The following is a 17,276-nucleotide window of genomic DNA, read 5'->3' as shown; positions in this document are numbered from 1 at the left end:
GGGCGACATGGGTACCCGGGTACCACTTTTAGACTTGGTAAAATTCCATTGACATCCCGTAACATTGGATCCCGTAACAATAAATAACATACTTCTGACAAAATTTGAAGAGTTTTGAAACTCATATCGCTAGGGCATTATTAAAATTTACAAATCATACCCTTGTACTAGAACATTACTCCGGTTAATTCGGATTACCAAGAACCAGATCCATTCATCTAGTATAATTTTACAGAATCAAAAAGTGGACGAGTTCCTAAATCCAAAACATCTAAGTGTCCAAATCGGTTAAAGGAATCCATAGTGATGAGCATTTCAATTTGTGGGTACCCGTGTACCCTCGTTGGCCTGTTAAAGGTGTTTTTTGTTGGACACATAACGGTTAAGTAACCGAGAACGACAGCGCAAAGTGCTTGCTTGCATATTTTTATCGCATTAGTGTTGATGAGCAAATTCAAAAAAAAATAAATAAAAACACTCGACTCGGCTCGGTATTTTCCCGACAGCCGTATAGTCAGCAAATTTAGAAACTGATATCTCAGTAAAGTAAGATTAGTTTGCTGATGGTGAAATATTTCCGAGTCTTAGCACTCAAACGTCATTTTTACTGAGGAGATCTGAGATAGCAAAAAAAAATTTTTGCTGTGTCTCAGCTGTAGAGAATTCGGCAAAAGATGCGAAAAAGCTAAGATTCGGCGGAAAAAATCATGTGTGCATATCGTTTCCGAAGAAATCCCAGATATTTTTATAACATCGAATTTTTATTACGCTTTGCTCCAGTGTAATTGCGTTATACTCACTAATTTCATAATTAATTTATGATCGATTGACGGAAACATTCGAAAAGTAGCACGCGAAATGCGCACTGGGCCATAGATATATTTTTGCAAGACAAAATTAATAGCGACGAGTCCTAGAGGCTTGCTGCCTTCGGCAAAGTTGTTTGCTATAAAATAACAAATGTAATTGCCAAAGTATTCAAAATTTCACAGCCTACTGATTTCAAGAACAGAACCCTAGTAACAATTGAGGTTTTATTGTAGTCTAATTCTGCCGCTATTGGCATAACTGTCCCATGTGCTACGGGATTTCCTAAACACATGAGACAGTTATGCGTTAGCGGCAGTATTGCCACTCACCAAACTTAGATTGCACTTGTAGCGCGCTATAAAACTTTAATTGATACTTGGGAAGGATAAAATTTTTAACAAGGATCACCGGAAAAACAAGAGACTTGTCCTACTGGAGCTGTAGAGCTAGGTTCTCGGAAGGGCTCCCCGTCAGAATCACACACTAGAATTGCAGACGAGACAGGCATGTGACACTGCCTTGGGCCAATTGTAGCGGGCCGTGATTCTGATGTGATATTTATTGTATAGTTCAGGTATGTGCGGCCGTAGGGACTTCGCGATCGCGTGTATCATCGCGAAGGGCTCGAGCATTTGTACGTGAACGTGTTCGATCGCGTGTGCGTTTGTATGTCGCTTGTGCTAACGTGTATATAACTTCGCGTGTATAAATTCTATATTAAAAACGAATGTCTAGAATGAACGCACGCGGACCGTGAATCTGATGCTTAATTTTTCGTGTACGGTACAGATTCTAGCAGAATGTGGGTTCTTCCATATCACTAGTGCCCAGTCATGTCTATTGGATATGAGCTTTATTTTTTGATTAGTATTACTGAATGTAACCTAAGTTGCTAGAATGGAGGGTAAAGATTTCCGGAAGTAACCAGGTTTGTGTTATCGCAAAGGCCACGTTTGTACGTTTGGAATGAAAGATTGTGAGTGTACATGAGAGAATAAGCAATTTGTGTTAGTGAGTGTTAGCATGGATCTAATTTGAAATATAGTAATAAAAGAAGGGTTCCTCCAGAGAGAATTTGGCCATTGTTTTGGATATTATTTGATTGGGGGGGGGGGGGGAGGGGTGGCATAGCGTAGTTGGTAAATCGATTTCCTTGTACGCGCGGTTGTTTTCATGTAACTTTCAAATGGTTTACAATATCGCCTTGATGTCAAAGAGAAAGTGGCACGAAAGTTTACGGGCCTTTTGAAAAACCTATTATTGTTGATGGAGAAACGCGACTAACTTATGAAAAGGTCGTAATAAAACAAAATAATTGTGTTGTTAAAACAAAAGTTAAAATATCTCGAGAACTACTACATTTTAGAAAATTTTTGTTAAGAGCATTTAGATTTAAAATGGCGTTTAGAATCATATTCAAAAAGAAAATTGTATTTTTGACTGCAAATAGTAAGAATTATAAAAAAATGTCAAAAGTTGTTGTTAGGAAAACTTATTTTGTTGAAAGCTTCTCCATGATCCAAATACACTAAAAAGGTTGCTTTTACGTCTTTAAAACGATAAACATTAATTTTTTGACATTTTTTGATGGGGTAACGCGAATAACTTTTAAAAAGAGCATAATTACATGAATTAATTGTTTTTGAAGTAGCAAAATTTCAAATATCTCGAAAACTATCGCATTTTGGAAGATTTTTGTTAAATGCATTTTGATTTTAAATGGTGCTTAGAATTATATTCTGTAATAAAATTACAATTTTGTACGTCAATTAGTATGAAATTTAAAAACATGTACGAAGTTATTGTTAGAAAAACTTTTTTACCGATTTTTTCTCCATCATGCAATCACAATCAAAATGTTTCTTTTCTCTTTAGGTTTTTGGTAACAAAATATAAAAAAAATAAAAAAATGGGTTTTTTTCGCAATTTAAATTTTTATTATAAATTTTTGTATTTTTGAAAAATGACACAACGTTTTTTTCAGTGTATATTTTTTTCAGACAGAAGTATTCATTCCCTGTAACTTGTTCTCAGATAGCTTTGCTGTATAAAAGACAGTAATCGAACAAAAATTTTTTGAAATTCGTACACGTAGAAACGTTTACGCCCTTTTGAAAAATTACTCTTGTATCAAAATATTCCAATTGCCAGAGAATATCATGTAGATTCATACAGCGAACACACCTGCAAAGTTTCGTTCGAATCGACGATGGTCATATTTTGCGGTCGGCCGGTTTCTCATGGAATCCCTCAGCTATTCAAACAGGGTTGCTATGATTAAAAATAAAATCCACTTGTTTTGAAGTCATGCTGCTTCTTTAGTTAATAACTTTTCTCAACAAATTTTCATAAACTTACTAACTTACTATTCCCCGAATGTGTTCAGTAGAAGAATACCTTTAGAAATAAATAGAGTTCTGATTAATTGATTGATGAGGTGATTTTTTAAGAATTTATTTTCAATGTTAACCGATTTTCCATACAAACTTCCATATAAACTTAGAAATTTTTGGAGGGTCCGTAGACACAACCGATCGGTACCAAAATTTGCACAATTACTAAGGCCCATAAAAGGAATCAATAGAACCTGGTGAAGCTAAAAGTCAAAAATTTAACCAGTCTACTCACTATCCTACGTTCATATCAACCGTTTAAAACATTTGGCGTTGAAAAACCACTCAACCGATTTTCTTCATTTTTTCAATTGATCGTAATTAATTTTTCTCGTACCTTAACGATTCCTTTTTAAGCATAAATTTTTGTTTTGAAGATGAGATTTTTTTAATACAACTTTTAAAGCTCAAAACGGAAACATTATTATTTATTCAACTAATCGTTAAGGTACGAGAAATATTCATATAGGGTGATGTGCCTATTATGGCAGTAGAGCCTATTGTGACCCTATTTCGTACCCCTTGGTTTCGAACCAAGCATATGAGATAATGACAATATCGATTTGGCTAAAACAGGTGTGCAAAAAAGCTCAAGTTATATTCTTTATTTGTTGTGCACATACGTATTCAGAACTATCCACTAAATCCAACTTTTAATTAAAACAAAATCACCTTATTGAAATATCTGCTGATCCGCCTCACTCGCGTAGTGAACCGAAACAGGACGCAACGGCGCTTAGCAAAATAAACACTTTCGAGCCAGCATTTACCGCCTCATATCTCGTTATTCCGGCACAAATATATTAAATATTGCACTGATACTTTATTTTAGCTGGAGAACCTTTTTACGATTATTTCACTTTAAAAGCACTCGTCAAACACTAGAATAGGCCTAGTGTTATAATAGGATAAAATTAAATACGGGGGTTCCTATTATTGGCATGTTTTACTGATATACTACCACAATCAAAACCAACTTTTTGCATCCATCATACAGAAAAGAATCACCAGTGCGGCCAAACCAAAACATGAACTTGAAAACATAATGTTATGCAATTTCAGGTATAAGTAATCAATTATTTCAAGTTATTCAACTAATTGTTGATCGCAGATATTTTATTTTCATCTGCACATACAATTTGGATCGGGAGGAAGTAATGTGTGATGTGAATTTTATATTCCAGTTGTTAACTTTCGCATGGTTATTTCCTGCATGCGCAGTTCTGGGCGCTCTTCTACTAACAGCTGATGAGTTTCTTTCGTGTGCGTAATGTTTACGTTTGTTTTGATCGGCTGAAAAAAGCAGAATGATTCGTTTTACAAATCACGCGTTGGCGTCCATGATCTGGATACCTAGTTAGAATCGACGCAAATGAAATATGAGGCATTGCGTTTCAACTAGATTGTTTTTCGATGAGGTGGAAATCGGCACACCCATGAGGCGATAATTGGAACGTTCAGGTGGGAATAGATGCACAGAATAGAACATTTATTTTCATTTATGCTGAAAATTGAGACAATTCTGCCAAATAAGCATTATACAGATGTTTAAGAAACAGTACACTGATACTTTATTCTGAAAAAGGTTATAGGTAATATGGCTTCTTTTTAAGTTGTTCAAAAAATAGTGCGACCCTCTCCATAATGGTGCCAAAATAGGCTCATCACCCTACTATTTGATTTTTTTGAGTTTTGGGATTTTATTTAGTTGATCTATTGGTCATCAATCGTGATCACCGCAGACCTCTTAACCCTTTATAAGGCGGTGGCAACTATATTGCCACCTTTTCGCTTCATTCGTAACGTAGAAATATGAAGTGAGAAGTGTTCCAATCTTATGAAATCTTCTTGTTAGGAGTCTGGCAACTCTTCTTATTACATTATATTGAAATGCAGTGGAAAGTGTCAGATTCGTGAAGTTTTTTGAAAAAAATAAAGCGATTTCCTTTTGGACAATATAATTGCTCTAAACCCTATAAGTTGGCGACGCAAATTTGTAAAACCAACTATTTTTAATCCGAAAATATGGTTTACGAGTGGTACAAAATTGTAAAAAAAATAAAATAAATAAATGAACGTCTGTAATCTATGGTTTTATTTTTCAACTTATCCTCAGAATCCAGGGGTTATTTACTGTTAATCAGGTAATAATCAGTAACCCACCTTCATTTCTTTCTGAATATCTGATCCAGCTCGGATTGGCTTTATATTCGGACCGATCTCGTTGGAAATACATCAAACATTACGAAGACTGACGTTTTCTAACGGGCGGTAGCAAGCATATTTTTAAAACAGTTTTTTTTACAAAATAAATGTAAATATATTCAAATCTAAGTGAAAGAACCGTGTTTCTATTAATATAACATTCATTAATTGCCACAAACTCTGGGCCTTATAAAAGGTTGAATAAAAAAGAATTTCGGGGAACAAGCCATACCTCCGCGAAGTATCAATACATTTTTACAAACTTATGCTCATTAATTTCTCTGAAAAAATCGCTACTAAAATACTATAAGTTTGATGGAATGAAATCATTGCTTCATGCCTTTACGTAAATTCAAACTTTCTTGACATTTTTCTCACAAAAGGGTATGCAACCCATTAAAACTTTGCACAGGATAAAGACTTTGGGAAACAAATTGCTGTGAATAGCTTCTAGAGTCTGGAGATTACTGCACCGGTAAAAACAGAGCTTAAAATTTAATTCCGACAGTCGTTTCTTCGAGTGATGGAGTGATTGGATTAAAATTTATTAGTATACATTTACCATTAGAGGAATTCCACGAAGATCCGTCCGAAAATCTTCAAAATCGAGACCGACCATTTTATATTCCGATGAAACTTTACAGGTTTCATCGGCATGGAAGACTAAACATTTTCCACAGTCAATAAGATTATTTTGATTCAAGCGCAATTTTTCAAAAGGGCGTAGATGTTTCTATGTGCAATAATTTCAATTTCCTTTTGTCCGGTTACTCTATTTTATACAGCAAAGCTTCCGAGAATGAGTTATAGGGAATGAATATTTCTTCACGAAAAAAATATGCTCTGAAAAAAATATTGTGTCATTTTTTACAAAAACAAAAATTTATATTAAAAATTTAAATTGCAAACAAACTCATTTTTTTTATTTTGTCAACATAAACCTAAAGAGAAAAGAGACATTTTGAATGTAATTGCATGATGGAGAGCTTATTGGTAAAAAAGTTTTTCTAAGAATAATTTTATACGTTTTTAAATTTCCTTCTAATTAGCATACAAAACTGTAATTTTTTTTACAGAATATGATTCAAAGTATCATTTTAAATCAAAATGCATTTAACAAAAATCTTCTAAAATGCGATAGTTTTCGAGATATTTGGAATTTTGCTCCAACAAAAACCAACAATTCGTGTAATTATGCCCTTTTTAAAAGTTATTTGCGCTACCCCATCATAATATGTCAAAAATGTAATGTTTATCATTTTAAAGGAAATTTTCAATGAAAATGGAAAAGTTTTCCTAACAACAACTTTTGAAATATTTTTAACTTATGAAAAGGTCGTAATAAAACAAAATAATTGTTTTATAAATCCTCGAGCACTCGCGCTGTTGTACTTTGTACAACACTTTGGGATTTTACGTTATCGATGAGGTTGCAAAGGCATTTATCAATGCCAAACCACCATGTATTCCTCAGAAATCATGTTTTAGAGAAGATACACTCATTTTTGTACACTGATATACCTCAAGTGCAACAATACAATCTGAAATTGTTTGATGAAACCAGACCAATAGAACGCGCGATGTGGGAAGTTCGATCAAACAATATTCTGTTCAACATATCTCGTGATCTCGATCATGTGGATCCTTCGACAAACTTGTTCAGAAGATCAAGAGCCAGTCAGTGGAAGATAAAATAGGTTGATATAAAAGTCTGCCGCTAGGTGACGCCAGTGAGCATGTTATTTTTTCAGCTTGCTATATCTCAAGATCCAGATTTTTTAGAAAGTCAGTATCTTCGACGAAGTTGCTAAGCAGCTCAAAACCTATGAGGTGCTTCAGAAAACTACGTTAGGCGCTGCTAGTGAGCTTGTCAGTTGTACAACCTAATGTATGTCAATTTCCTGATTTTTATGCGAGTAAGTGCATTCGGTAAAGTTGCTCACGAGATTAAAACCTTCGAGGTGGTACATAGAATAATATGGGATTCTTCCACTAGGAGGCGCTAGAGAACTTGAGCGTGTAATTTTTTCGACCTACTGTTCTATTTTTTCTTCGAACTAAAGCCAAAAATGGTGAATATCACCAAGGGAAAGAATAAATCGATGATATTTCGAAAGTAAGTTCACTAAATTGTCAGATGACGCTCCTCTAACTCAACTAAACTAATTTATTCATTTATAATTTTGGAATATGTACGCAAAGAAATTAAGATTTGTAAGTCATAAAACTCATGTGTACCATCTGTAACACCAATCAACCACTCACGATGGTAATCTGTAAAAGGGGCTGCTTATAACATGCACAGAAATAATGACACAACCTTCCCTAGTACAGAAAAATTCTAAACAAGCACAATTGTTCTTCAATTTCTTCAACGTACTGGTTTGATTCGAAAATAGTATAGATCACTTGTGACATGAATTATACTATCATGCTTCTAAATAGTCGCAACCTTGAGATTCAGAAATCATGAATATGCATACTCACTAGCGCTACCTAGTGGCAGAATCCCAAACTATTTAGTGTTTCGTTTCGTAGGTATTTATCTCTTGTGCAACTTTATCGAAGATACCGCCCTGCTAACAAATCAGGAATTCGAGATACAGTAGGCCAAAAATGGTATGGCCACTAGCGCCACATAGTAGCAGAATATCAAACTATTTCGCACACCACCTCGTAGGCTTTGATCACCAGAACAACATTACCGAAGACACATATCTGCTGAAAAATCAGACACTTTAGATACAGTAGATCGAAAAACAATTAATGTTCACTAGCGCCGTCTGTCGGTAGAATTCCATCATGTTAATTCGCCCATCCGAAAGGCCATTATCTACTGCCCAAGTTTGCAGATGAAGGTAGTGCTCCAAATGATACGGATAACGAAGTATTCTAAAGACTATCTGTGTTGTACAAAGTACAACGCGCGAGTGCTCGTGTTACAAAATTTGGCGCGAGTGCCGGAGGGTTAAAACAAAATTTAAAATATCTCGAGAACTACCACATTTTTTGTTGTTAGCATTTTGATTCAAAATGGCGTTTAGAATCACATTCAAAAATAAAATTGTATTTTTTACTGCAAATAGCATGAATTATAAAAATATGTGAAAAGTTGGTGTTAGGAAAACTTTTTTATTGAAGCTTCTCCATGATCCAAATACACTGAAAAAGTTTCTTTTACGTCTCTAAAATGATAAACATTAGATATTTGACATTTTATGATGGGGTAACGCAAATAATTGCCAAAAAGGGCTTAAATACACGAATAATTGGTTTTTGTTGGAGCAAAATTCCAAATATCTCGAAAACTATCGCATTTTAGAAGATTTTTGTTAACCCTAGAACGTTGCACTGGGGTACAAATGTACCCCACGCCTTCTTTGGAGTCGTGTGAAGACGAGAATTCGACATTTATCGACCTGGGACCCTAACCATAATTCAATTTAGAGTTCCTAGTAAGAGCAGGAAAAGGTGGTATAGCCAGTTTGCTTATAGCCTTCGTGGAAGCAGGTGTCAAAGTTGGCGTGGAGTATATTTGTACCCTAGTGTACGGTTTCCGTTAGCTTTTCGTCAAGCTTTGTGCTGGTTGTTGTACTACGTTAGTAACAATTAGTATTATAAAATCGTTTTTAATCATTTATTCAATTAATTTAATTTAATTTTGAAGTAGAAAAAAAATCGATCTGATTTTTGCTGATTTTTATTGTTGTATTTTTTTATATTTTATAGTTGTTCAAAACAATGGCTCGCAAGTATAATTTGCGCACAGTAACTGCTGTAACAGTAACGTTGCGTGTTCCCAATGTATTACTGGTCAGAAATATTTTTTTCATTTCAATTTCCACTCCATTTCGTGGTATTTTCCAATCTCTATTTTTAAACTTTTAATTGCACTTTTTCGAAAATATCGAAATTCAATTTTATACCGTTTCTAGACCATTCTTTCAACTTTTAGAAACATTTGATTTTTTTGAAATGGGTTGAAAATTTGCAAAGTTATAGTCATTTTTGTAAAAAAAGTTAAAACCGCGATTTTTTCACTCTTTTTTTTGTTCAAGCCAATTTATGTCAATTATTCAAAAAAATTCCGCACTTTTACTTTCACTGCTGTTTTCGCAATTAAAAAAACGAAGAAAATGACGTACTACACATTTCTTTTGTTTACCTGCGAAAATTGCGATCAACGCGTGGGGTACATTTATAGTCCAGTGCAACGTTCTAGGGTGGAAAACGCAAGAGCAACGTTCTAGGGTTAAATGAATTTTGATTTAAAATGATACTAAGACTTATGTTCTGTAAACAAATTACAGTTTTGTTTGTCAATTAGTATGAAATTTAAAAACATATGGGTCATTCCATGCGAAGTGATCAAGGTACGTGTAATCGACCTCCACGGATTTGAACAAAACTTAGAGGAATTGTTCATCTAGGGCCAATATATAAAAACCCAAATTTTTGTGACAATTGAACCACCCCTCGGGTCATGGGAGCACCTCCCGTTTTGGTAAATTGCCAAAACCCTTGATTTTCTTTTGATCATATCTCCGGTTCAATTTACTCTAGAATCAAACCACCAGATGGCTTTTGAAGAAAATTGTTCAAGGAGTCTATAAAAATATTATTTTTTGCCGACAGTGTTGCCAACTATGCAATTTTTTCAGTTAAATATTAAAAGTTAATTTTTCTCTCAATACGTATATTTTAATTTTGAAAATTTTAATGCCATCGCGTTCCTCAGACATTTTTACATAAAAAACACTTATCATCCCAATATAATATGAGCGCATCCTGAGATACACCGGTTTGAAGAGAAAAAACCGCAATTTCCCATATAAAATCGCAAGCGCACAATACTAAAAAACCAACTTGAGTATTCTGAGTTCAAACATAATTTTTCGTGAAGTAGACGAGAAATGATGAAAAACTACGTATTTGGTTTGCTTCTTGCAGATCAGGGTCGATTATTATGACAGTTTGAAGATTTTCTCAATTTTGGCCAATAAAAATGGATTTTTATATGAGAAAATCGGAGTTTTTCCCTTCAAAACGGTATATCTCAGGATGCGCTCATATTGTATTGGGACGATAAGTGTTTTTTATGTAAAAATGTTTGAGGAACGCGATGGCATTAAAATTTTCGAAACTAAAATATACATATTGAGAGAAAAATTAACTTTTAATATTTAACTGAAAAAATTGCATAGTTGGCAACACTTTCGGCAAAAAATAATATTTTTTATAGATTCCTTGAACAATTTTCTTCAAAAGCCATCTTGTGGTTTGATTCTAGAGTAAATAGAACCGGAGATATGATCAAAAGAAAATCAAGGGTTTTGGCAATTTTCCAAAACGGGGGGTGCTCCCATGACACGAGGGGTGGTTCAATTGACACAAAAATTTGGGTTTTTATATATTGGCCCTAGATGAACAACTCCTCCAGATTTTGTTCAAATCCGTGAAGGTCGATTTCAAGTTTGCATCTTTTTTGATCACTTCGCGTGGAATGACCCATATATAAATTTATTGCTAGAAAAACTTTTTACTAATAAGCTCTCCATCATGCAATTACATTCAAAATGTCTTTTTTCTTTTTAGGTTTTTGTTGACAAAATATAAAAAATTTAGGAAAATGGGTTTTTTTGCAATTTAAATTTTTAATATAAAATTTTGACAATATTTTTTTCAGTGGATATTTTTTTCGTAGAGAAGTAGTATTCATTCCCTATAACTCGTTCTCAGGAACTTTTGCTGTATTAAATAGAGTAATCGACCAACATTTTTTGTAAATTAGTGCACGTAGAAACGTGAAAAATTGCTCTTGTATCAAAATATTGCAATTGCCAGAAAAAACCATAGAGATTCATAAACCGAACACAACTGCAAACTTTCGTTCTAATCGACGATGGTCATATTTTGCGGTTGGCCGGTTTCCCTCTTAATAACAAAATGGTTAATGAACGTGTTAAGAGAGATTCTGATTGAAAAAGACGTTGTCGAAAATTGTCAGTCTAAACCCGCACGATGCATCAAATTGAGATCATACAACGCGCCAAATCCGCCTATACTCCTGCAATCAACAGCTCCATATTTATATTCTTAGTATAGAGATTTTGGCATTATTCAGCTCATTCTTGGGTTAAGATAAAATCTAACATTATGAGCGTGAATTTAGAATTGGACGCAAATCAACAGCGCTCTACCCTCTCAGCGATAAAATCGTTATGGACCTAGATTCAAACCCCAACAGAAGCACAGTTTAAGATCCACGTCCAACAACACATTCCGCTCCGTCTTCACTTTTTATCGATTAGTCATTTCGGAAGCTGTGTCTCAATTATGATATAATCACTGCAATACCACTGTCTACTAGACTATTTTTTACCGTTTGTCGTCCTTGTGCTAGTCCGCTTTGATAGCATTCTTCGCAGCGTAATGCTGACAGAGACTAATATCCACAGCATACACGTCAAATATTGGCAAAGCTACCAATTCAAGAAATCCGCCTCATTACAGTGCCAAGATTACTATTATCTTCAACCTAAATGTGACATGAATGCTGTAATCGACGATTTATCTTATCAGGTGAAGATACAAGTTCAATGTGATTACGCGTATCAAGGTATTCCAACGGGGGTGTGGTGGAAGGAACAGATAAGTTCGCGATTGAAAACCGGTATTGAAACCAGGTTGATAAGAGTTTTGAGCTATTAGGAAAACCATCGCTAGCTTAACACAAGGGATTTGAAAAATGGCATAAAATTTGTCAATATTTCAGAAGGTACTGTACTACGAACAAGTGAAACTCAGTTTAGATTGAAATAACAATACATCCGAGCCCTAAACGATTAACAGTATGACTATATACATCGCATCATCCTTTGAAATTGTCACTCATATTTTCACTTTTCAATTTACTGCCCAAGTACGACCTGGCCTTTTCTTCTTTCCCATCACTTCAATTCAACACTACTCTAGCAACCGACAAGAGCACCCGGACTCAATTGTCACCATCAAGAACCATCAGTTTAGTTTAGTTTTGTTGTATTGCTGCGAACTTCGAAGTCAATTCACCCAACGATGGGAAAGATTCTTTCTGCTATGTACGGTACTATGATCATATATTTATTTCCGAATAGGCATCCAAAAAATGTATGATCCCCCCGATCATACATTTTTTGGATGCCTATACTGAGAGTGATATGCTGATCTCATATGAGTAAAGCCATGTCAAGTGATCCTCGAATTTTTCGCAAAATCACCGATCTTCATGAGGTATAATTTATTGTATAGGGATTATGGTGATTAGCTTTTGGTATAAATATTTCGTTACAATTCCTTTTTTTCTTTAAGATATTAACCCTTAAACTTTATTGCATGATAAAATTGAAAATTTTGTATCTCAAAAACTACTGAAGATAATTCAATGAATTTTTGCACACTTATGGAATGATATTTGCACAATCTTATAAAAATGTTTTTGGTTTTTAATTGTGTAAATAACGGTACTTTGCATCTATTTAAAGTTTTCAGTTGTATTTCTTCTTGTGTTCTTCACGCTAAAAATTTTCAAAACTTATGTCAAATTATGCGAAAATCTTTTACCTTCAATAATCTGTATTTATAATTTTTCATTTTTGTTCCTATCGAGAGTTATAGAGGATTTTGTAACTGTGCGCTGTTTCAACGCATGGCTCATTTTGATGCAACCCGCGAGAACGTACCTATTGGCAATGCCGCACGTCGCAACGTCCTAATGCGCATCGCTTTGAAGGAGCGCATCTCATGTTCAAAAATGGCATCTCTGAGATTAAAGCAAAAAGACAAGCTTTTCTTTATGGATAATTGAAAGTGAATTTTTTCTGAGTAATTTGCATGCTCTTTAGCGTTATTATATTGTTCAAGAGTTATTTAATTTTCTGTCACTCAATACCTCGGACAAGTGCGCTCGGTTATTGCCAGCCGATGAGCAAAGTTGAGCAGTGGGCATGTTTTAATCTGCGTTAGCATATTTTTCACAAATTGACATACTTCACCACGTTTTATTTTCACTTGGTTCTGTCTAAGAGGTAGATTGTGAATCTTTTCTTAAATCCACATAGCGCCTTTTCAGCCATGCGTCATCGGGTCGTGCGTTAAATTACGCGCTCATTTAATTTGCATCAGTGCGAGTGAGAAAACGTTTTGACGTTTGTTTTTGTTTCGATCGCACTTGGGTGTTTCCCATATAGAGAGAACTGGACGAAATGCTATATTATCTCAAGATATACAATATTTGCTCAAAAAAACATTCGATTGATTTATGTTATAAATATGGGTCGATCACACGAATGATGTATTCCGTTAAAAAAAATTCATAAATATGTTCGTCGTATCTTGTTTTTATGGTATCCATGTGGAGTGATAAATTTAAAAATTATATTGGTCAACACATGTGTAGCATATGTCGTAATGGGCGCAAAAAATACAACGAAAATAAATATGGACATGAACAAAACACAATTTTCCTTAAATTTTCGATTTTACATCCAATGTTTATAGTAATGGGTTCCTCTATAACGCGTTTAAAATATAGGAAAATTTACGCGTTTAATTTTTCTTCTTATAGTGTTTGCCAAAGTAATGGAACTGGAATATTCGATGACTCAACAGGTACATGCGGAAAACTGTAACGAGGATTTTGAAATAAAGATCGTTGATGAATAATTGAAATTCGACAAAAATAAATAATATCGTACCAGAACTTGGAGAACCACCAATCAACAGAATTAACAGAAGCAATAGTGATAAAAAACCCCAACATCGATGCGATTGAACAACAGATTTTACGTAAACTTTTTTCAAAAGACACATCGTTGTTCACTCGGTGAAAATAAAAACGTGAAATAAAATGCTGTTGGCATAAGATTTTCCACTTTCATATAGTAATGTTGTAGACTAAAAAAGAATTTGGATATAACGTAGATGTATTTTGACTAACAAAAGTGTTTTTAAAGATGTTAATCGTTAGTAGCGTTAAATTATAATAATAAAAAATATATTTAACAACTATAATTTTCGTTGTGCACTTCAGTCAAAAAAATTTAACGCATCTCAAATTATCCGGAAAAAAATTACCTTCGATAATTCGTATTGAAAAGTTTGCCCTTTTGCGCTAATCGAGAAATATGGTTTCTTTTAGTCATGCGATGCGCACTTCCTACACGATGCGCTTTCTGACGTAGTGACGTGCGACGTTGCCAATATGAACGTTCTCGCGGGCTGCATCAAAGTGGGCCATGCGTTGAAACAGCGCACTGTTACAAAATCCTCCATAACTCTCGATAGGAACAAAAATGAAAAATTATAAATACAGATTATTGAAGGTGAAAGATTGCCGCATAACTTAACATACGTTTTGAAAATTTTTAGCGTGAAGAACACAAGAAAAAATACAATTGAAAATTTTAAATAGATGCAAAGTACCGTTATTCACGCAATTATAAAGTAAAAATATTTTTATAAGATAGTGCAAATATCATGCCATAAGTGTGCAAAAATTCATTGAATTATCTTCAGTAGTTTTTGAGATATAAAATTTTCAATTTTATCATGCAATAAAGTTTAAGGGTTAATATCTTAAAGAAAAAAAAGGAATTGTAACGAAATATTAATACCAAAAGCTATTCACCATAATCCCTATACAATAAAATATACCTTAAGAAGATCGGTGATTTTGCGAAAAAATCGAGGATCACTTGACATGGCTTTACTCATATACCAGTCGTCGTTGTTGTTTTGTGCTAGCCCTGCCATTGTTTTTGACACTAAGAATCATCTGCGAAGTCTATTGAAATAGAAAGTAAACGTAACGCAAAGGAATTGCAATATCCAGGTTTCGCAAGGCTAACCTCATAATAAACAAATATAAATACGACAATCAAAAACCGAATCAGTTTCCGCAAACTATACTTTCTGATCCAATCGCAGGATACTGTAACCTTTCTGAATTAAAATAATAAAAAATCAATTGGCAGCAGACAGTAAAAAAATTAAAGAAACTATCCCTAGGTTGTTTGCACTGATGCTAGCTATGAACACAGTAATAACGTCAGACACAGTCAGCAGCAGATCCAGAGCTCATCGAATCTCACTACGGAGCCATCTAGATCCGAGACCAGATACGGGACACTTACCTCCTCAACCGTCAATGGCAACGTCACTCGACTGGAATAAGAAGAAGAAAAAGGAAACATTATTCGAACTGAGCTTCAGTTTAATAATTAATTACAGTGTAGACACTGGCAGGAACACTGATTGTATTGCCACTGGCTTGGTTGTATTCCAGGACGTAAGGGACTACAGGGGAAAGGGTTGTTGGGTGATAGCTGCAGGAAAGAGTTTATATTTTATGATCGCACGTAGAAGGCAACATTTGAGAAAGAAGCCGGCAATTTTTGCACGCTTTCATAAATAAAAACGAACGTATGGAAAATGGACATGCTGAACAAGCATTCTTCACACAAAGGAATTAAAAAACTGGCACTAGCCTTTGTGTGGTGACAGCCAGCAAACATGAATGCAGTGATAACGTTACTAATTTTGTTCAGTTGGCTAGTTCTAGTCAGTTTTCCTGTTGGGTATGTTCAATATATGCGGGTGATATCTACGGTGTAATTTCATACAGATAAGTTTATCATCGACGTAGCAGCTTGTTCGATTAAGTGGTCATGTTTGATTAGTAAATTAAAACTGAAGACATGGCTACATTCATCGTGTTTATGGATGTAAACTACACTAAAAAATACGTTCTTTAATTATAATTCGCTGAAAACAGCTAGAGGTTGGTAGTGTCATGGACATTGCTCCGAGATTGAGGTAGAAGCATTTGTTGGCGTATCATATCATAGCAATGCTGCTTAATTTGAACCATCCGTAAATGTTAGAGTTAATTATTTTTCAACTGACTTACACTGGTATGCCCCCAAAAATATGAATTTTGGGTTCCTCGCAATACCAAACTCTACACAATTTAATAAACCGTAATTTATAAAATGACGAGATACAACCGCTTTCCATTTTATTGCCATAAGATTACAGCTTTCAATTTTTACTGCAATTGTAGAGTGAAATTTTTTTTCGAGAGATGTGCTACTGGAGCTGTAGAGCTAGGTTCTCGGAAAGGCACCCCGTCAGACTCACACACTACAATTGCAGATGAGACAGGCAATGTCGCCCACTAAAACACTGCTTTAGGCCAATTGCAGCGGGCCGTGATCCTGAATGTGATATTCATTGTACGGTTCAGATATGTGCGGGTGTGTAGACTTCGCGATCGCGTGTACCATCGCGAAGGGCTCGAGCATTTGTACGTTAACGTGTTCAATTGTGTGTTTGTATATCGCGTGTGCTGACGTGCATGTAACTTTGCGTGTATAAATTCGATTTTATAACCGTGTGCCTTTCGCATATTCGCATGTGTTCTTGGATAATCGCGCGCGGACCGTGAATGTAATACTTAATTTTTTGTATACTGCCCGGATGCTGGAATAGAGTGAGATCTTCCATATCACTAAGGTTCCCGGTCATGTCGACATAGAAAGTATTGTGTAGTGCATATGAGCTTTATTTTTTGATTGGTCCAACTAAATGTATGGACTTCAGTTGCTAGGACAGAGGGTAATGGTTTCCGGACGTGATCGATTCATGATTGCGCGAGCACGGACGTTTGCAGGGTCGCGTTTGAGACTGCGTTAGAAACTTAGTAAGTGCTAAAACGTTTACCTTATTACCGGGGTGTTTTCTAGTTTGCGCGATCCCGGGCGTAGGTGTGCGTTGTTTATCGCGAAGGGCTTAAGCGTTCGTATGTTAACGTTTTTGTAACGTGTGCTC

The 17,276-nt window shown here is 35.0% G+C and overlaps 1 protein-coding gene across 3 annotated transcripts in view; it reads right to left on the bottom strand.

Moving 5' to 3' along the window:
* Window positions 1-17,276, bottom strand: part of LOC131683904 (phosphatidylinositol transfer protein alpha isoform) — a 65,240-nt gene that overhangs the window by 19,699 nt on the left and 28,265 nt on the right. For all 3 annotated transcript variants that reach the window (XM_058966305.1, XM_058966304.1, XM_058966306.1), the window contains one exon: window positions 15,581-15,611. In XM_058966305.1, the coding sequence (XP_058822288.1) occupies window positions 15,581-15,611 (31 nt within the window). The remainder of the gene's footprint in view (window positions 1-15,580; window positions 15,612-17,276) is intronic.

This window comes from Topomyia yanbarensis, chromosome 2, assembly GCF_030247195.1.
Source record: "Topomyia yanbarensis strain Yona2022 chromosome 2, ASM3024719v1, whole genome shotgun sequence".
Taxonomy (NCBI): Eukaryota; Metazoa; Arthropoda; class Insecta; order Diptera; family Culicidae; genus Topomyia; species Topomyia yanbarensis.
The sequence above is the reverse complement of the archived record's forward strand: the minus strand, read 5'-3'. Positions and strand labels throughout refer to the sequence as shown.